Below are 21,671 nucleotides of genomic sequence, written 5' to 3'. Positions count from 1 at the left end.
CAAATGCAAAAACCTGGCGTAGTCAGCTGTCAATAAATGTTGACCTTTCAATGACAGATACATTGTTTCCTAGAAGTATAATATATTAAGTACTTAAAATATTGCAAAGCAGAACTCCAGAAATTACTAATTCATCAGATGTTACAGCTGGCAGTAATTCTTGTTGCTACTGTGTCCATTTTATTTGAATCAAATATCTTTGTGGCAAAAGGTTTCTTTAAATTATTACCGGAATAGAAGAAAAGTTAAAATAATATAAATATGAGTAAGTCAAAATGCATTTAACTGATCTTAAAAAGAGGGAAAATGCTGCATGTAAATCCCACGTACTCTTTGCAAGAACGAGCTTTGCTGGAACGTATCTTTTCTATAAATTGTAGATGCAGCTGCAGGAAGCAGTATGACCACAAGGTTAAAACCACAAAAATACCTCAACCAATACGTAGCTAAAAGTTACGCTATTGGAAAGCCAACAATATCAATTCTAGATTTACACCTGGTCTAGGGGAGCCTGAAATCACTTCTATTTACTGCTATCCAGATCAGCTTAATGCTGCATACTGGGGCTCTGTATGCCTATTTTTCATAAGCGCAGAGGTACAAGTGCTTGTTTGCAGGCAGCAGAGAAACACAAGGGCTTTGTTTCCATATACTGTATAAAATTATCAAATGAAACAAAATAACCCAGAAAACACAAGCAAATAAACGCACACGTGCTCAATTGTCAAGCCATTTATATTGCCCTCTCTGGCAATGTAATGGACTTCCTCCATTTTATGGAACCAAACCAAACCTAACACGTCTGCCAAATGCTCCTTCAGCCCAGTTTAACCTATGCCAAGTTCCTAGATGATCTGGAATTTTCCTTGGGCAAAAGAACTGGACTAGATCCAAGTATTGAACAGAATAACAGAATATCTTGTATCTTTATCTGGCTGCAGCCATGGAGGTTGTGAAGTTCAGTGCAGAAGGTATTGTTTGCCATAAACGTATATAGCAAAATAAAATGTGTCTTGCAAATGAGTGACTTCTTTGACAAAGGACCCATGACTCTCTCTTATATCTGGGCCTGCTACAGGGGCAGAGCAACAAACCCTAATGCCTCCTTTAGGGTAGGTTATAAAGTTATGTCTAAGGATTCAGCACTAGTATGACCAGGAATATATTTGCACTGGGAAACCTTCGTGCTCCATATCAGAGGCAGTCCTACGACTCTGGGTGCAGGGAGGGCTACAATTGATAACCCTTTTGTGAGCTAAATTTTCCTTATGTTATTTTCAACCATTTGTATTCTTGTTAAAGCATCCTCATAAATTCCACCAGGCTCCTAGTGTCTGGGATTTTTAAAACTGTGAATTCAACTTTCAGTTTGGTGATAAGTATTAGCAAACTTAACTTGAGCTTAATGGTGTTTTCATCTAGTAATGGCTATCTGAGTGCCCCTAGGAGCTCTTCTCTATCTGTGTTTTCAAAGCTCCTATCTCTTTTGGCTGCCTTCATGTCATGAACAGTGTTCTCTCTGTTCATTTACAGACCGCTGTGCAAAAAAGCAGCCTCTGGAAATGGCTGGTGTGCAGCATATCGTAGTCTACAAATCTCATACAAAAAGACACCATTAAACCTTTTAAAAGCTACAGGCAGCCCTGCTATTCGCATCTGCTCCTTGCACAAACAATCTGATGCTATTCAAACTCAGAAGTTAAAAGTCCACAGTGCTACCTGATGTTATATTTCCTATCACCTATTCGATTACCCTCACTGGGCACCAGTATGGGATATTAGGAGTAGGACACTGGTGACTCTGCCACAGAAATACCAATTGTGAGGAGGCACAGAAAGGTGACGGGCAAGGGAAGGGGGTGCGTAAAGCAACTGTCATTCAAAGCCCCTCATTTATGGGGACAAACAGGACTATGCTCACGTTCAGAGAATGCAGAGCCGACTCAGAAGGTTTTGGCCCCCTTTCCATGTGAGAGCTGCGTGGCAGGGTACTGCCCACAGGCTGGAGAGCTGCAGAAGGCACCATCGCAGGGGCTCCGCTTGCTGATCCCACCGCCTGCTGCCTCACCCCCAAGGACAATCTGCGCCTAGACGCTGCAGGAGAGCTCTTATTGTTCAATTTATTTCAGTGTACATGATAATTTAATTTCCCATCAAATGTAACAGGGAGCACACGCATTTGTCCTAGCTGTTTCTACCCACAATGTGTGTTTTTTTCATTACCCACTCAGCTATCTGTCTTTAATTAGTTCCTCAGCTGAATACTTCAAGCTGTGCTGTGCACGTCTGGAATGTTTCTTGTTTTGCTAATGAATTTAATTTCAGGAAGCAACTTGATCATAGCTCAGTCACTATGAACTACTGACTCTTCATGTGTAAATAAAAGGGAAGAGATGTGGAGGGCCCCGGGCTTGCTTTCTGTGATAAGTGATGATGTTTACTTGCCTCAGTCTCTTCAAGAGAATGAGTACAACTAGAAGAGAGGGGACGAGGAACAAGGTGGAGAGATAAATCTACAGCACAAACCACCATTACTCTAAGGATCTCAAGGGAAAGTTCTAGTCTAATCATTCTTCCTACCATGCATATTTAATACAGTCAGCAGAGTTCAGAATCCCTGGAGCCCAGAAAAATAAATTTTGCAGGTGGACTCTGGAAATATCTGAATGTTATTTATGAATAATTTTACTTTTTACATGTTGAGCTCGCAGAGGAAAAAAATTTGTGTGGTAAATCATGGAGTAATTTCCTTATTTTCATGCATGGCATTGCATAGAATAAGGCTGATAGGAATTGAGGCTGAAAGCCTTACATGTTACATTTTCTTTCAACATCAAAAAGCATTTGTTGGAGGCAGGACACTCTCTTGCTTTGTCCTGATAAATCACTAAGCACGTATGAAATTTCCTATTGTTTTTCCATTTTTCCAGGTTTGGGGTTTTGCTCATTTATTTTTGGATGTGAGTGGAGGTTACTAGCCCGAGCCCTGGATCCTAGCAGTAGCTCTGTTGCTAATTACAAAGGAATGGAAATGCTTGAGATGGTGTTCACGTCAATTCTAACCTTGGCCATGTAGAAGCACGATGATTATCTTTTAGCATCTGAGCAACCCAAATGGAATGAAGGACTGTGGTCAGATTTCTACACAAGAATGGATCTGGTACTTGGGAAAGTCTATCAGGATGATTAGTGAAAGGAATACATTTCACAAAAAACTAATTAGAAGAGTTTGGCCAGGTTAGTTTAGATAAAACATCGAGAGGAGACAAGATGACACTTCATTAACGCATTTTGGAAGTACTCATTAGGAAGCAAGATGCATGTAAGTAAAAGATTTGTATAGGTACAAGATCAAGATTGGACATGAATTTGTGTTGATTGCAAATTAGAAGTTGGTTTCTATCTACCTGAGGAGTGACACAATGAAATACTTTTTGCAGACAGAGACTTACACGATGGGATTTTGGTAAGTTTATGGAAGTGAATCCAGAATGGAGACAGGCAATGCAGCTCCTGATACATGTTCTCAGGTCTCTGGTTTGTTAGGATGTCCACAAGAGGTTGAAAAGAGATTGGATTACTGTTTGCAATACACATTGTATACACACTACTGAGGATCAGGAGGGAAACTGGGGTTATTTTTGTGTTGATATTCCCTTCCTCTGAACACTGTAGATTTGTGATTGCTAGACAGACACAAATCAATCACGCTGACATCTCTCAACTGCTGGGCTATGTGGTTGGAAGCAGTTAGAGAGAACTGCCATATGTGGAAAGACATCTTCTGTGTTGGTTGGGCTACTGCATCAGTAGTAGCTATCTGTTAGCAGGATTGTCCTGTACAACCCAGGAGAAGGAAAAGCCTGACTTACAGATCTTGGCTCATGAAAACCGGTCAGCATGTGATCTCTGCCCTTCTCCTGATTCATAAGGTATATTTTTAACAAGCATGTGACATATGAGGAGAGTCTGAGGAAACTGGGTTTGGTTATCCTGAGAAAGGCTTGGAAGGGAGCTAACTGCTGCCTTCACTGCCTGATGGGTAGTTCCAGAGCAGACAAATCCAGGCTCTTCTCAGAGGTGCAAAGCAAAAGATCAAGAGATAACAGCTGCGAACTGCAAGACAGAAAACTCCCACTGGATATAAGGAAAATATTTTCACAAGCAGAGTGGTTAAGCACTGGAAGAGGTTGCCCAGAGAGATGGCAGAAACTACATCCTCAGAAATTTCCATAAAATGAATAGAAAAGGCCCTAAGCAGCTTGATTTGGGTTTGAAGTTAGTCCTGCTTTGAGCAGGAGATTGGACTGAATGACCTCCATAGGTCCCTTCCAGCCTAAATTAATTTATGATTCTAAGCTCTATTCTTCCAGCTGAGCTCAGAAGCACTTGCAAAATATCTTACATTTTATAATCTTTAAGAATTTAATGTCTTGCTCTGGATGGTGAAAAACACATAAAGGAATTTGCAACAACAGAATGAAACGTTGCTTTTTTTTTTCTCTGTGTCATCATCCGACAGATTTTGTGACTGGAAGGCGGCATATTGTCTGCTTTTGAAATAATTGCCTTATTGTTGTGCTTGATATCGTTGGCTTCTATATGTCCTCTTCAAACAACTGGTAGCTCCCCCCCGCCATTGGAAAATATTTTCAGTACAATGCAAAAGAATTTTACCAACTGAGGGCTAACAAGAGAAAGAATTGCAATGATGAAAGTCTACACATTTTTATGATTTAAAGGTTCAAACAGTTCATGGATAAAGCAAAACCTCAACAAAACACCGCTTCTTTCTTGTTGCCATGGGAAGTTGTTAACAAGTTGCTAACAATGACACATTTATCTCTGGAACTTACAGCTGCAGATGCTGGTTTCCTTTTTTCTCAAATCCTGCCTATTGCTTTAGGCACCTTCATTTTATTTGGTTGTATCTTGGACTACTACAGATTTTCTAAGACTGGGATGGCTGCAATGCACTGTATGATAGTAATATTTGGCTTGATAACCAACGTGTTCCATTTCAAATGACTTCTTATGTTTTTCAGTGTTGGTATGGCAAGAGTGTTTGAGAATTTTCTCTCCTTTTGGGATGGGAAATTAAAGTATTTCTTGGGAAAAACCCCTTCTCTACCATGTTTTTGGAAGCGTCTTAACTTTCCTGGAAGATAACCTGCCAACTATGGATCGAGTTTCCTTCTGCCTGCATCTGAAATATGAAGACACAATAACAGTTCATAAAAAGAAATAGTTTTACATTTAACTTTATCATAGCAGATTTAAAATAAATGATAGTCAAGTGAATGGGACTCAGATACACGAACTGTTTTCTGTGGCTAATAATTGATTTAGATTGATTTAGCTCCTCAGTTTTCAAAAGCAGAACTACTTGTAGTGATAAGGCAAAAGTTTTCCATCTGCAGGAGTTCATGAAACTAAGGGTAAATAATAAAATATAGATACAGTGTCCACGTTGGAAATTGATTAGTGAAAGAAAAGGTTGAAAAGATTTTGAAACCATAAGTTATTATTGCCTCTCTTTCCATAACTGCTTCCTTGAAAGCTGTTCTTATGAAAAATATTACTGCTCTGAATTAGACCAATCAGATGTGCAGGTGATTCTTCACAAATGAGAGTTGAAATACAGGCATATAAAAATGTTAGAATTTGCTGCTTAATATTGTAAAGCTGAAAGCTTCATGGTTCTGCAAGCTTAGCTAAGACGAAGTACAGATTACCGTAAGCTCCTGACAGTAAATGGATAGAACTGCCTTGAATTGCTTTAATGAGAAAAAAAAATAGAATTTTGTAAAGTAAAGGATTTTCCACTCATCTCCTTTTAATTCTATATGAGCTGATTCGAAGTTAAAACCTTGACTAAAATAATCAGCATTTGTAAGTTTTTCCATAGAAGACAAAGGTCAGAAAAAAAACATTAAAAAATAGATCAGAGAAAAGAAATAGGAGGTTAATTCTTCACGTTGTATCTATTCTACTTCTCTCAAGCTATTGCCATACTCCCTTTCCCCAGGCCAGGCTTCTAATCACTTGCCCAAAATGCACAATTTTGCAACCCTGTGTTAACAGGTACTAAAGCTGTTCCTTTGGGGACCACATCATAGATCTGCATAAAAATCTACAATGACCTGCTGCTTCTTCAAGAGAAGGATCAGGATACATTCGTTAGAAAATCATGGTAAGCACTGAGTGATAAACACCCCAAATACTGTGTGTACATACATGTAATAGGACTTATGATGGAGTGTTTTGAAGAGAAGCTGTCAGAATTCAGCCATACAATTAAAGGATGGGGAGAGAAGCCTGTGGGATGAGAAATCATTATGAAGTGCAGCTCTGGTTGTGGAATACATGCCTGACCTTAATTTTTATTCAAATATTGGACAGAAAAAATTCAGCTATTTTAAAATCTCGTACTAAGACATAATTAGAGTTAACTTGGTTCCCTAGTACAGAGATCAACGGTGCAAGTTTAACGAGCATCGAGGGTCCCTAACTTCTTCTTTATTAGTTTCTCCATCTTGGTGGTTGACCATTTCTTAGGGTTACTGAGCTACTTTGTGTTGTGTGCCAGGTGCTGGGGGCTGCGAGGTTAGATGAGCTCCTTTATAACTGGATATCCTCCACCCTGCTGCCACTCACTTATCTATATCTAAATGAGACTGAATTTGCATAACTTACGCATAACAATGAATGAGACTGACCTCACTCTACCTCACCTTCAGTAATTTTTTGCCTTTTTCTGCTCTTTAAATGTCAGTCAGTGCTGTAGGAATACACAGGCCAAAAGTATTAAAGTGAGAGTTCCATCTAAAAAATTAATATAGATAATTCCCTCCATTTTATACCTCATTTCTGATATTATTCAGGCTTATGGGGTGAAATTTAAAGGTGACCGTAAATTTCTGCACGTAATTGACAGGATTCCAGCAACTTCTCATTCTGCAGTTCAGTCTCAGATTGTCCCAGTTCCTTATTGCTTTACTGACACCTCCTTCTCATCACTTCTCTACACACTGTGGGAATTGTTTCATCTTTTCATTCTTAGACTTTGTATTCTGCACAATTGCTTTTCTTACTTTGCTCTAGGTAAGTGGTAAGATACTAATATGCATTACAATCACATAGATGGTAAAATGTTTGAAATTATAATTAAAGCATAACTTTAACAGAATTTCAGTTTAATATGAACAGCTATTGTATGTCATCTATCAGACTAACGACTCTTTGCTTAAATTCCCTAGGAATTTAGAGACAATACTTTACATGAAATGCTTCAGATACTTCTTTTTTGCATTAAAGAAGATAAAATTAACCTGTAATATAATCATAATGATGAGGGGAATCTGAATAAAATTAGCTCTTAATTGCATTTGAATTCTATATCTCTGAAACATAAAGCTCGTAACTCCCCTATGGAGTTTCACCATTTTTTTCTTTTACGATCGGTTGGAGAATTGATCACGGGCACCGATTGCCATATGTTTCCATTACTTCAGCAAATACATAAAGAGAGTAAAATTTATTAGTGCTTTGAAATTCAAATGAACTGCTTTCTGTAGTTTATACCAACACACACATTTAGGCAGAATGGAATGCATGTGAGAATTAATTAATAGTAAGCAAGTCCATTCCTATCTTAAACCAGGCAAAATGTATCTGCCACCGTCTGCTTTCAGATTTCATGATGAATCTGGGAAGTGTGGAGATGCAAACTGTGGAACTGTGTTTTTCCTTGTCCCTAAATTCAATATATGTGTAAAACAGATGTGACTTTCATTTTAGAAGACAGTCAAGAGTGGACAGAAAAAGTAAGTGGCAGGAAAGTTTACAGTAAATATGACAAGGATTAAATGTATTTCCTTTCAAAAGACATACTCAGAGCATGCTGCTTTCTTGTCCTTAAGGAAAAGTCTCCAGCAATGTAAATTGCATTCGTAATGAAAATACACACTAAATGACAGTGTAATCTATAATAGTTTCACACACCACCAGGTACAGGCAAAAGTGGCATGTCTCGCTCTTCTGAACCAAGCACTCAGGCTTGATTTATTTTTGGGGGTATCATTGATGTTAATTTTCATTTGATAGAGTGTTTTCACTCCCAGTAACCTGTAAGACAATCACTGTATTACTGGAATGTTGTCTAACATACAGCAGGAGTAAATCCTTTCTACTGAAATCTCAGTTGGATCTTTTACCAATTCAAACTGGTTTCTTGCTGGGATACTCTCCAGCTTACCTTACCTATGTATGTAACAGTAACATCACTGCTGGTCTGACTGAGTCAACAAACTTGCATATCCTACTAGAGAACTGACCTTGTTCATAGGTTTAATGCATAGGAAGTACTTAAGGAATACAAAACCACACCTTACCAAGGACACCAACCTGTAAAGACTGACCCTGGCAGTGGATGTCTGGTTTAGGTATCTACAGAGTGGTTTTAATGCAAATCCAGTCACAAAAAATGCCCATGTCCACGCCACTGTCTGATTAAATAAGCCAACTCTACTGGAACATTCTAAAAGGAATACAAGAGTAAAGCCAAAACTGATATTTAGAAGCGAAAGAAACAAAGCACCAAGTCATGAAAGGAGTAATGAGGAGCCATGGTCCAAATCACTGAATAAAAGAACTCAAGGTACACTTCCCCTGAGAACACGCACGCACAGTCACACGCACACATGCACAAACAAAATCAATGCAAGAACTGAGTTTTGATTTTTTCCTGAATTTCTGTCATTTCTCAAGGAGACTTTTTTTGTCTGTCACTGCAGATTCTACATGAACAGTGCTGACACTGGTCTTCACGAAAACTTAGAGGGAACCACAGTCAATGCAGCTGCTTGCTCCTCCGCATTTTGAAGATTAAAGATAATAGAAGTAAAACACAAAAAAATGATTCATGGCTCAGAAATCGAAGTCTTACTGGGAGGGTAAAAACTGTACACTGGAGGAGATGGAAAAAAACATAAATCTGAGCTGTGTAAAAAACATCTCCCTCGAATTCTGTCTTTGCTATAGCGGAAATGGGACAAAAGGAAATTAGACTCAAGGAGAAAGGCAAATCTATAGCAGAACAGTCAGTCTGTTCCCCTCTGGGCTTACAAAGAGCAGACTTGAATCAAAATCCTTGGAGGTCCTTGGGAAAAGGATACTCTTAACAGGTTACAAATATAAGAGCTTTGAGAACACCAGTATTTTCCTAAGGGGAATGAAAAGAAAGTCTTGAAAAGGTGCCAAAAGTCACACAAGTAATTTTGATTCAATGCAATTATTGATGAAATCTCTGTAGCAATAGCCCCAACACAGTAAGCTAAGCTCTTCACTTTGGTTTCAGAAGAAACTACCAGATCCATTTTCGCAGCCTTGATCTACCACCTCAGGCTGGGCTTACACAGAAAAAACCCCACTAACATACCTGTGTCCTTCTCTAAAGTGAGAAGGCTCGACGTGCCCCTTTACACTACAGTGGAATAACATAATGAGATGGACAAGGTCTTTCTATTACTGGTTGGACAAGGCCAAATGAAAGAAAGCTGGAGAGGGACTTTTTACAAGGGCAAGTAGTGATAGGATGAGGGGGAATGGTTTTAAACTGAAAGAGGGGAGATTTAGATTAGATCTTAGGAAGAAATTCTTTCCTATGAGGGTGGTGAGACACTGGCCCAGGTTGCCCAGAGAAGCTGTGGATGCCCTCTCCCTGGAAGTGTTCAAGGCCAGGTTGGACGGGGCTTGGAGCAACCTGGTCTAGTGGAAGGTGTCCCTGCCTGTGGCAGGGGGCTTGGAACTAGATGATCTTTAAGGTCCCTTCCAACCCAAACCATTCTATGATTCTATGACTCTATGAAATGCAGCAGGGCTGAGGAGTTCAGGTGCTACTGCATTAGTATTAGTACTACTGTAATAGGTCTGTAAAGGGATTTTAATCAGTGCCTCAAAGATATTTGAAGAGTAAAGCTGATTAATTAGTGGTTCTACACTGGCCCTTTTTTCTAGATCCTGCACAGAACACATTCACTTGAGAAAAACAAGAGTAGTTTCCTTACCCAATATTACTGTGAACTCTCAGGACAGGTGAATGCTAAAGTTACATAGATACATGTTTTCCCTCTTTCCATTTTTAATTCCAGTTCTGCTTAGAGGATCTTAAGAACCTGCTGATAAACTGCTGTTGCCATTCTGTAAGTGCAACGCTCATATAGCAGTGGCCAGGAAGGACAGCTTTGCTTTAAGTCTGGGTAGATTTGACATTTGCTCAAAATCCTTGCTTGATCTTTGAATGCAATATAGTGCCAAAAAACCTCACTGAATCCATACCCTGGTTATGCACCTGTTCTCCATATAATTGGCTAAGTCTGCTCTCCTGGCAGGCCACCACTTAGAAAAATCATGAAATATTTAGAAAGCATTCCTGAAAACTAAAATAGCAAATGGAAAAGAGACATCCTGGGTATTTTATCCAAGGTACAAGACAGGCCCCAGGCAAGATTTATGGGATTTTTGCCACAATGACCAGATGAGTCTTGAACATTCTGGTAGAACATGGCAGCTTAAGCAGATCTTCAGAGGGGCAATAAAGGCCCTTTTTGCTGACTACTTTTCAGGATGCAAATAGTGTTTTGGGAGGTGCAGGTAAATATGAAAATTACTTCTGGAACACAAAGATGGATAATCAAGCCTGGCCAAGTTTTCTGATTTTATTTCCAGCAATAGCCACCATCAAAGCTTGCCCAGAGCAGCCTTAATAGGTCATAAATCAGGTGAATAGAAAAATGAAATTGTCATTTGTGAGACCAAAATAAAATCCATATTTCTGAAAGAAGAATCTAGTGATTTTTGCAATAGGAGAACAATTACATTTCTGCGGTAAGTGCAGTACACTCCTAATTTTCCTTGGTTTGTGTCAAACAAATGGCACTGAGATGAATGATTTTCAGATTTACTTTGGTCAGTCAATAGTGTAGGAATGGTAATTGTTGTGGTCCCAATTCATTAATTGATTCTTTAAGAATTTGATGGGTATGGGAGGGAGGGAACTGCATGAGACAAACATACCTTTGCTTTCTTTAATTCTTCTTACCCTCAAATATCAAGTTTTCAGCTGTCTGTTCTTCTGGACTGCAAAGGCCAGCAGCTCTGCTGTACTCTTACAGCTCTCAGGTACAACAGTGACTGGGCCTAGGTGACATGTCCGTGTCTCCAGGTGTTACACAGAAGTAGCTATGAAATGTGTGGCAAATTATACTGTAATTCTGATGTGAGAATATGGCCCTTCATGTGCTGCAAAATATTACCTGACTATGGGTTGATACATCACATGCCATGGACAACCCTCAGGGCGATATGTGAGAAGTTGTCACAGTAGTGGCAAGCTCTACAACCACCACGAAAAATCCTTCTAAGTAGGTAAATTTCTATTTGACTGGTTAGGCACTCTTACCTTTTCCACTTTCCTTCCAAACAGACCAAATAGCTGTATTTCTTTGCCAATCTCCATACCTCTAACTGAATTTCATTTACCACCTTCAAAAATCATACATGATATCATAAATGATAACTACACACAAAACACATGCAACTGATCTTCTTGGCCTGTGACAAGAGAGTCAGTATCTTTAGTATTAATAATATTGGTTTTGATGCATGTAATACACCAAAAATGGATTAACTGTTTTTTAAAATCCCTTTCCACAAATTCAGCACTTTGGATCTTTCTTCCCTTTGGAACAAAAGCACATTTTAAAATTTTGGAATCTTCCCCAGGACAGAAACCTTGTTTTCCACAAGCCTTAATCCATGGTGAGACAGTACTGGTCTGAGGTACAGCAGCTGTTGTACATGGTCAAGAAAGAACACGAAGGAGAATCCATAGTAAATACACTGAAAATATAAAATGGGAGATTTTACTAACTGCAAAGGACTGGGGTTTATATTATCTCCCGTGAGAAAACTTATACCAGCTTTTTGGCAATAATATACAGTCATGGAAGTAAATTCAAATTTATCCATAGGCAAAGTTTTTTAAAAAGTACAAATCATTTCTGTAAAGTTCAAACAGAAAATTCAATTAATCAGGATGTTAGGAATACCCCTGTTCAGTTTCCCAAATGGCTGTGTCACTCGGTCACACTCTAATAAAGGCTACTGTCTGCTCAAATGAGGTTTCATTTATACTAATATTTAGGAATGGCTCACAGTTTAGAGACTGCTATTTCTAGCAGCACTCAGATTCAGGATATGAGGAATACTGGTGCAAGAAAGATGCTATTCGTTATTTCTTAGTCATCACTTGTAAGAGCCTATTACGAAAAAGTTTGTCAAACATAGTGGAGAAACAAACAAACGGACCTTTGATTAGTCAAACACCATAAATAACAAGCACCAAACAGGTGATGTGAAAGTTTACAAACATTCCATCATATTTGTTTCTACTCGTTGGGTATCAGATTCATTAACAAAAGCCTGAGGGATCATTTGCACAACCCAGAAGGACGACGAACAGAAAATGAGGCTGAGCACATTCTGCTGTATCATGGCCTAGGGTTTTGAGGCACTGGGCTGGGACTCAGAAAACTCTGGTTTGTACTTGTTCTGCTGGATGACTCTGAGCGTGCGATTTCCTCTCAGTTGGGATTAATTACCTTAGCTTAAGGCAGGGATGACACTGACCTCCTTTGTAAAGCACTTAGAAACACGCAGATGGAGAGCATGTAGCTGTAAAGGGGCAGAGGGGGAAGGACAAACCGTACTCATCCCTGTCATGCCATGTTAGATGCTGGGTAGAACCAGGTTGTTAAACTTGCATGTACTATGCCCACCCATTCAATACTTCTACATCACTGCAATCTCATAGGCTGACTTACAGTACTCCTCACCAGCACCTGAGGGTGGATTTTGATTCCTTACAGACCATGAAAATATTAGTTATTGTAAATTAAATCAGGCAACCTTTCCTTACTGCACCTCTTGTGACAGAACGACCTTCAAATACAGAGGACCAGTATAATGTGTGTGCCAACTGCGTAAGGTTTACGTTTTTGAAGTGTGATTTAAAAGGGCCTTAAGCAGTTGCTCTGCCTTCGGTGGTGACTTTCATCTTCTGAAATATAAAATAGATTGAAGGAAGAATACAATCCTCCTAACTGCATCCCAACTCTTTTGTGTGTGTGTGTGAAGTGTGGAAGTTTATCCATTGTACTGATTTACTCTATCACCTACTGATCAAACTGGAGGATGTACACCTCCTATCACCACTCAGCCTGGAAATCAGAGACTACTACAAAAAATTCCCAATGCTTTACACGGAAACGTCTAGCCCCTGATATGGCTAACGCTTGATAACAATCTTGTCAAACTTTATACACCTGTAAACAGAGTTTACAGCAATAAGTTTTGCCATCATGCTACTATTTATATCCCATAAACATAGTTTACAGTGATATGCACAGCAATGATAATGACACTGACAAGAGCACTCAACAGGAGCACAGATGTTGAGATGTTCTTATGCAATCTGTATTATTGCTTATATCTACATAAACTTAGTTGAATAATCAAAGTTGCCACATTTACCATAAAGACAAATATCGATATTTTAAATGCAAAGATGAGCCATTATATATGCAGTTTCATAAAATTTCTCAGATCACATCATGCTTTCATAGCAAAAAGTCTCTGAGAAGGCAGACACTTCTCTAAATTTGCATGGGGTGTCTACAAAGTCACCAATTTCCAATTCAGTTTGCTTTCTACCTAGGAATAAGTGGAAGAAAACTAGCCAACTTACGGTCTCCTTGACAACGCACAGGACCCACAGATATCTTGGCTTCAGACCCAGGCCGGTCAACGTCTCCAACCACTACTTGACTCACTGGTAGGTGCTCTTTGTATGACAACATCCCAGTGTCTTTTCTCCTGAATTACAGAGAGAGAGAGAGAAAAAGAAAGTAATTGGGAAATATATTAAACTGATTTCCTTGATCATTATTATTGTTCAAAAGAATAGGTATGAAACAACTACCCTAGTACAGTGTTCCTGTCTAAAAACCTCTCTCAAATGACATCAATTTGAGCAATAACGCTGCCCATTTACCAGAAAACAGATGGGTAGCAGCTACCATCACCCAGGAACAGAATCAGAGCAGCTGATTTTGTTTGTGGCCAGTCCCAGACACAGCTGAGTTTGTGTTGCTCTCCCTGCTTTCCAGACTGACCAGCTCCATACTAGTAGGTAACGCTTTGCTGTTGATTTTGCTGAAGGGGGAAAAAAACACTAATGCTTCCTAGAAGTGTATCTTTTTTGCTCTAGATTCTGCCAGTTACTATCCTAACAATACGACCTCTGCATACCAAGGAAACATTTATATTTAATGTTTTTAGTATTATATTAACAAAGCGAAATTAAAGACTAGTTATCTGAAAAGGCTTGTCATCTTAGTCCTGTCATTTCTAACACTAAGAGCCTAAGTCCAAAAACTCTAAACTTGTGAATCTAACCACGAGTACGCAGCTCCAACCCCATTCTAGTTAGCAAGATCACTAAAATTCAATTTAGAGTCACGTCTAAAAGCTCCTAATTCCAACTGCAGTGAGTAACCTGGTGCCTTTTTCATGTCTAGACCAAATCACTATGCACAGATACAACATTTTTCCTTTATCATTTCAAGAGCTGAATCCAGCTGGCATGTTGAGGGCTGTTTCTTCCAAATAGAAAATAAACCAAATTCAATTAGGTACCTTATCTCTCATGTGCTTTTTTTTTTTAACATAAGCACATGGAAGGCCAAAAACATCCACACAGGAAAAAAATGCACTACACATACTGTTAAGACTATACTTTTTAACACAAAAGAAAGTAAGAGAAAGCAAAATAAATCCATCTGTTTCTCTCTCTTTTTTCTTTTTCCTCTTTCTTTTTAGCTGTACTGTGCCAGGTAATTGAGTATCTAAAGTAAGCAACTTTTTGATTTAAAAATCAATTCTAAAAATACCATAGGATGAAGGATGAATTCAGGATCTGGAAAAATTACTGAAGCACACAGTGTGAACATAACTTGGAGCTGGTAAGGATTTCAGGAACCCTAAAGTCTTTTTCATCTCTAGCTTGGATGACTCCACAATCTAACTCATTAGATTGCTATCAACTGGGAAGCACAGCAGGGATCTGCATGATCTGTGGCAATGCTCGGAGTTTTCCAGTAGCACAGTAGTATTTTCCAGTAGTGTCTCCAGTCACCACCCTCACTGGGTCCTTCTGAGGAGATGGAAGGCAAAATACACTTTTTAAAAGAAGCGCAACTAAAGTAATTAAGAAAATAACCATCACATTTTTGAATGACAGCTCACTGGAACTCGTGCCTGTTCTCTGTGATGAAGAGAGTAATTAGAGATTTAATTACTAGAATTTTCAAATAGCAGGTGACTGTTTTCCTTAATCTGTATGTTCTTCCCCTTCAGAGCACTTGCCTTTCTCCATGGGCCCTTTGTATTACTGAGATCATTAACCCTCTCTGGTTGGACACAGCTATACCAGGGGCTATGCTGGTGAGGCTGCTAGAAAGGAAGGAAAATGGAGAGGAGGAACCCTCACAGGCTGCTTCTGCAGATTGTGCTAGGCTGTAGCATCCTGCTTTTCATCCATAAATCGCAATGCCCTTTGCAAAGGTATCGTATTCATCAAGGTGGAGACAGGGAAAGAAAAGCATGAACAACAAAGCCAGGTATGTCAACCTAATCTTCCATCTCTGCTAAAGACAGTGGGACCCACTCCCTTCTAATAGAGGGTAAATGTAGGTCACCACTTTACTCTTTGAGATTTTCCTCTAAGACTGGCTTTCTCTGCTGATTGCTACTTTTTCAAAGAATGCTTTAAAGATGGACGTGTCTATTTAAAATAAAGAATTCTTCAAAGAGCGGCAAAAAGAAAACTATTGGCTTTTCTCTTCTTTCATTCCCCTCTCACAAAAAGAGCTAGTATTTCAGCTCCATATAAGGATGCCAAAGGGCAGCCCTTTTCCTGTCACCAATAGCTTTCACCTCTTTTGAAGGAAATAAAAAGAGCAGTAACAATTTTCTCCCTCTTTACTGATCATGTTTCTACTTATTTTAATATTTTATTTTTGCATTTAGTGATATGGTCACTTGAAAGCTGTTGCCAATAATAGAGTTCTTTTCAGGAATAGCTTTATTTTCTGATAATTGCTTACTTGTCTCATCGTTGTAGGAAGTGCATTCTCCCTTGCACAGGAGCTGTTGAGGACTGGGAGTCCTGGCCTAGGAGCTGAGAGAAGTGCATTGTCTTTTCTCCAGCAGAACCTGCGTGGTTTGTTTGCTCTGAACAAAAAAGGGACAACGATAGCTTTTGACCCATGTGTGCACCAAAAAGACAAACACACTCAAGAGACCGAGTGGCTCTGGTATGCTTTTCTAAGGTACTTGTAGTTCCTCAGGAGATACTAATCAGTGCTGACAAAGTCAAAGTTGTTATAAACCAAGGACTGATTATAATGCTTGACTTTGTACTACACACTCAGAAATAATCACAGCTGGAACACTCAATTCCTGCAAGTGATAATGCTTCTGTGGGTATTTAAAGACTTTGCACATTAAGAGGGTGGAGAAAGTCTCTGAAGTTTTTCCTCACCAAAGAAAATCCCCTTAAGCGAATAAAGATTGAATTCAGAGTGTGTCATATTCCTATTAATAGCCAAATGGGAGACGAATGAATCTGATCAAATCCTGTAATTATTACCAGAAGTTATTGATGAAATCTCAGTGTAATTTTCTATTTCTAATTTATTTTCCTATATATAACAGTCTGCAAAATGCTTCAGGGTGCCTTTGAATGAAAGCAGCAGATATTAGTGTAAGATTTATCATTGTTTTGATTACAATCATCTACTTACTCTTTATAAGCATTCTGTGGTATATAAGAAAGAAATGCATTATGCATATATCAGCAAATGGCACATTCAAAGTAATGATAAGATTCTGTATCGCTATTAATTTGGTTATATAATGATTTCATACAATCAGACTTCTGTTACTGGAGTAATTTATTTTCTCCAATTTTGTTAGACATCACTTAATTATCAGGCCAGTCCTACACAGGAAAACACATAAAGAACGTGCTACAGGTTAGAATGGACTTAATTTTAAAAGATATGCTTACACGAGCTGAGGAACTGGATTTGTTTTGAGAATACAAATAAAGCACCTCCTGGATTGAAACTGCAGTGTTAAACACATACTATTTAATTTTTAGCAGTGGTTTGAAGAATACAAACTCCCAAGCGTTCCCATTTCAAAGGTATATAATTGTCCACCTCTAACAAGACCCAGCTTTTTACTATGCAAGCACCTCTACTGCAATCCCTGAATTTCCATAATCTATCTGAGAAAGGTATAAAGCAGTTTAGTCCAGCTAATATCTGCAAATGCATGTCTGTAAAAAACACTGTGAAGGGTACAGACGTGCCAAGTATTAGTATTTTCTCTTTTCCAAAAATATCTGGCAAGAATTTTATTTATTTTAGACCCGCTAAGAAGAGCTGATATTACAGAGAACTTAATGAACAATGCAATTTTGGCAGCAGCCTTAATAATCTGCGAAGTGAGTTACTTGGAAATATGCAAACTCTAATTAACAGGATTAAAAGCAGGGCAAACAAAAGCTAGGATTAAAGCAGAACTAGCTAACTTCTGTAAGGTTTTGTTAAAATTTAGTTAACTTTTTTGTGTACATACTATGCAGCACAAAAGTATCACTTTTAGATTCACCCTGTTGCCAGGGCTCTGCCCTTCTTAGGAATTGTAGACTGCCAACAATATACTCCAACATATTTCCACTTGAATTTGCTGTTCTCAGGGATTCTTATAGATCTCTTGCCCCTCTCCTACAAGTCTTGTCACCTCAGATACCCTTATACTTTAAGTTGGAGCTAACGACTCACCCTTGATCTGGCTGCCAAGGGGTATCATGGAAAATTTCTCATTTCTATATGAGATCATATAAACTGACGGGAGAGTCATAACTCAACTCAAGTTTTTTTTCCACACTGGCACTGGACGGGCTGAGGTCCTACGAAATATGTTGTTCTCAAATTCCTAGCAGCAAATGAAGGAGAAGTTTGAATTCGTACAATTAATACTGATTTTAAGGCAGTGAAGCTTCTTCTCTAGCACACTGGTAAAAAAAAATGAGAAAGTGCCACCAACCTTTAGCAACATGCACTTTAATTACGATGTAATAGGTGTTTTGGTTGGGCAAGCAAAGCCTATGTGCAGGTACAACTGTTACATATGTGCAAACGAGGATTTGCAAGGGGTCTGTTTCAGTGGAAAATGCAGAAGTAAAACAGGGAAGCAGTCTGGATTTTTATTTTTGAGAACACTCACCTCCTGAAAATTTAAACAATATGATGAAAGACCATGTAAACCCAGCACCAAAATTACTAACATGAACAAGTCCATCCTTTGACATCTATTAGTAAAGATAAATTATACCAAAGACACGAGGCTGACAGTGCAGCAGGCATAAGTAATCCTTGTTTAGAAATCATAAAAGATTGAACAGATTAAATTAATTTAATACACAAGCACCATATTCACAAATAGTCCCACCAGAGGAATTATGAACAAATTTAAGATACCCTCAATGACAATGAACTGTACAAAAGAAACACTGGAATTTGCATTTAGCACAAGTCACTTAAATTACTTTCAGGAACTTCAAACGTTCTTTGAAGAAGAAATCAGTTTAAATTAGCCATGCAAAGACAGGTTTAATTCACACTTTTGTCCTGGGATTGAGATTCAGATCTCCTTTTTCACTTTACACAGTCTATCCCTCCCTGACCTTTAAGATGAAAAATCTTTAGAATTACATTAGGAAGTAAGTTTGCTCTTTGAACATCTCTCAAATCTTATAATCCCATAACACAAACCCTCTTAACTAAATGCAGGTTAATTCGAATCATTATAAACAACCTTATGAGCATTATATGCTTTAATAGTGATTAGAAAATGAATACTTGATAAGGTATAGAGTATATGATTCAAAATAAAGTATACAGTATATAATTCAAAAACTTGCTAATAAAATGCCTATTTTCTAAAAAATATAATAACATCTTGATAATTTTTTTTTTTTTTTGCAAAAAACTTTAAACACCACGAGTCTTCCAAAGACACAGTGTCGAAACAACACTTTCCAGTATGACCAGGCAGGTGGGATTGAGCTGAACAATTTAAGATGCCTGATGGTGAAACTGTATCACCACGGAATTCATGCAAGCGGTTTGGTGAGAGTTTCTGAGTTAGGAAGTTGACAGGAAGCCTGCTCCATTTCTTCCCTTTTCTCTGCTTGGCAAGAGATGAGACACAGAAACTTCTGGTAACTCAGAAGGAACCTTGAAGTCCAGAAGATAGGCCAACACTATCATGGTGCTTCCCGATTCTGTGTGTGCTAGAGACTACGAACGGAGATACATTGAGAAATTGGTGAGATATGTATCTCAATTAAAAAATCCATCAGGAAGGAGATTGAGGGGCTGCTCTTCTTTTGGGGTCCAGCAACTCCTCAGACTTGACTGTTAATTTTTCTTATTTCTCTACCAAGATATTTTTAGAATGGAATCTAGGAATCCTACCATACTGTAACTGCTTTCCAGCACCTCCAGATATTTGCATCTGTCTACAGTTTAATCCATTTTCTGTCTCAGTTTCAAAATCTTTTTAGTAGGACAGGGAATATGTGTGGCACTTCCTTCAGGAGAAATGCTGAATCTTGTATTGGGATGTCCCTTCCACCTTGGGTGATTACGGAGACAAGATTAGTTGGGATTCAGCTGAAGCCAAGAAAAGCAAGTTCTCCTGTGGACCTGGGGCTGAAATGGGATGCTATGGGAATTTTCTAAGAAAAATTGACATGGGAAAGGGCAAATAGCTTGCTCAAATAAACTTTTTTTTTTTTAAGTTAGTTAAAAAGTCCATTTGGCATTTTCAAAACAGTATGATTCTTTTATCTTAAAATATTTCAAAGCTCAAAAGATCTTTTTTAAAATAATAGTTAATAAATAAAAATATTAAAAATAACCCACAATTCACAATACCCAAAAAGTTTTCTAGTCATTCTCAGAAAGTTTTAAATGCTTTGTTTTATGACAGAAACATGAGAAAACTCTGTTCTCAACAGGTGTAATGAAGGACAATAAATTAAATTTATTATTCAACTATTCAACATGCCCCAGAAGGTTAAATGTCTCTCTTCCTAATCACTTTGACAAAGAGAAACCTGTATTTATTCCATGACCCATTCACACATGCTGGAACGCCCCATGAAATAGTAGCCTACTTTAGCTCCGAGGGAAGAAAATGAAGGACCGTACTGAGCATTACCACTTGTTTTAAAAATTCTCTAATTTAAAACCCCTCTAATTCAAAAATTCTCTAATTTAAAGCATTTTAGATTACATTTTTGTACATCTGAATGCACTACACAAATGGTAACATTTGACTGTGTGCACACTGAAAGCAGTCATCTAATGAAATGTGTGTTTTTAATATCTGTACTATTGACCGTACTATTGCAAGATCTATGCAGATAAATGATGAATTCTTTGCAGTTATCTATTCTACTAACTATTGACCGTACTATTGCAAGATCTATGCAGATAAATGATGAATTCTTTGCAGTTATCTATTCTACTAACTCTCCACAAGACTTTGGATCATGTCCTATCAGACCAAATGTGCTTCTGGCAGGATTTTTAAGCCACAAGGATCTGTATTGGAAGAAATATTAAAAATCTCAGAGCAGCACCTTAGAGGCTTCATTTCTTGGAGTTCTTGACAACTTTGACAGTTTTATTTCATATGACTGAAAGAGCTGAATAAAAATAATTGAGTATGGCATGACAAAATAACAGATGGCTGTAGTTAATGCTGACTTCAGCCTCTACATGCCTGTTCAGTTCAATAAGGTACTGAAGTGCATAACTTAGTGGTGAATTTGGTCCAGAAAACTTAATGTAAGTATGGGACTTACTGCACCTAGAAAATTTCTGTAAAACCTGGTTGTATAAACGTCTACCATTGCTCCCACCCTTTCCCTGGCACTACCTATAGTGTTCATCCTTACATCATATTTACACATATACCTCATACAACACTGAAACCAACCTACGCTTCACACAAAGGCACCATGGGGAACACAAGGGTGCTGTGGTTCAGCTCACCCCTTCAGCTGCTTGTGTAGCTATGACAGTCTCAGCCCCAGAAGGTTGCTTCCCATTTTACTTTTGTGGGTGTGTGGAAAAAAGCAAACCCATAAGAGCGATGCTTCTCTCAAAGGGTCACTCACCCCAGCAGGGCAGATGACCAGTTTTATTTACTCTTTATTATGTACCATACAGCTTGTACGTGTGTAGCTCCTTACTCAGCATGAGGATTTCTTAACCTGCTGCTGTCTGGAGTTGGAATCAGTGATCCTACAAATTATTTTTTTTGATTTCTGCTTACCTAATAAATAGAAAAGTTGCTTCTAACTGTAAAACGATTAGTAAAAGTGGTCTCAAACAAATTCTGCTTTTACCTAACTGCTTAAAAACATCTCTCAATATAGTGCAATCACCAGGTTCATGTTTTTTTTG

The 21,671-nt window shown here is 38.4% G+C and overlaps 1 protein-coding gene across 1 annotated transcript in view; it reads right to left on the bottom strand.

Annotated features, from left to right (window-relative positions):
- Positions 1-21,671, bottom strand: part of CNTNAP2 (contactin associated protein 2) — a 974,788-nt gene that overhangs the window by 135,380 nt on the left and 817,737 nt on the right. Inside the window, exon 15 of the mRNA XM_068395817.1 lies at positions 13,808-13,935. Within this exon, the coding sequence (XP_068251918.1) occupies positions 13,808-13,935 (128 nt within the window). The remainder of the gene's footprint in view (positions 1-13,807; positions 13,936-21,671) is intronic.

Source organism: Nyctibius grandis, chromosome 3, assembly GCF_013368605.1.
Source record: "Nyctibius grandis isolate bNycGra1 chromosome 3, bNycGra1.pri, whole genome shotgun sequence".
Classification (NCBI taxonomy): domain Eukaryota; kingdom Metazoa; phylum Chordata; class Aves; order Nyctibiiformes; family Nyctibiidae; genus Nyctibius; species Nyctibius grandis.
This window is presented reverse-complemented; position numbering and strand designations above follow the sequence as displayed.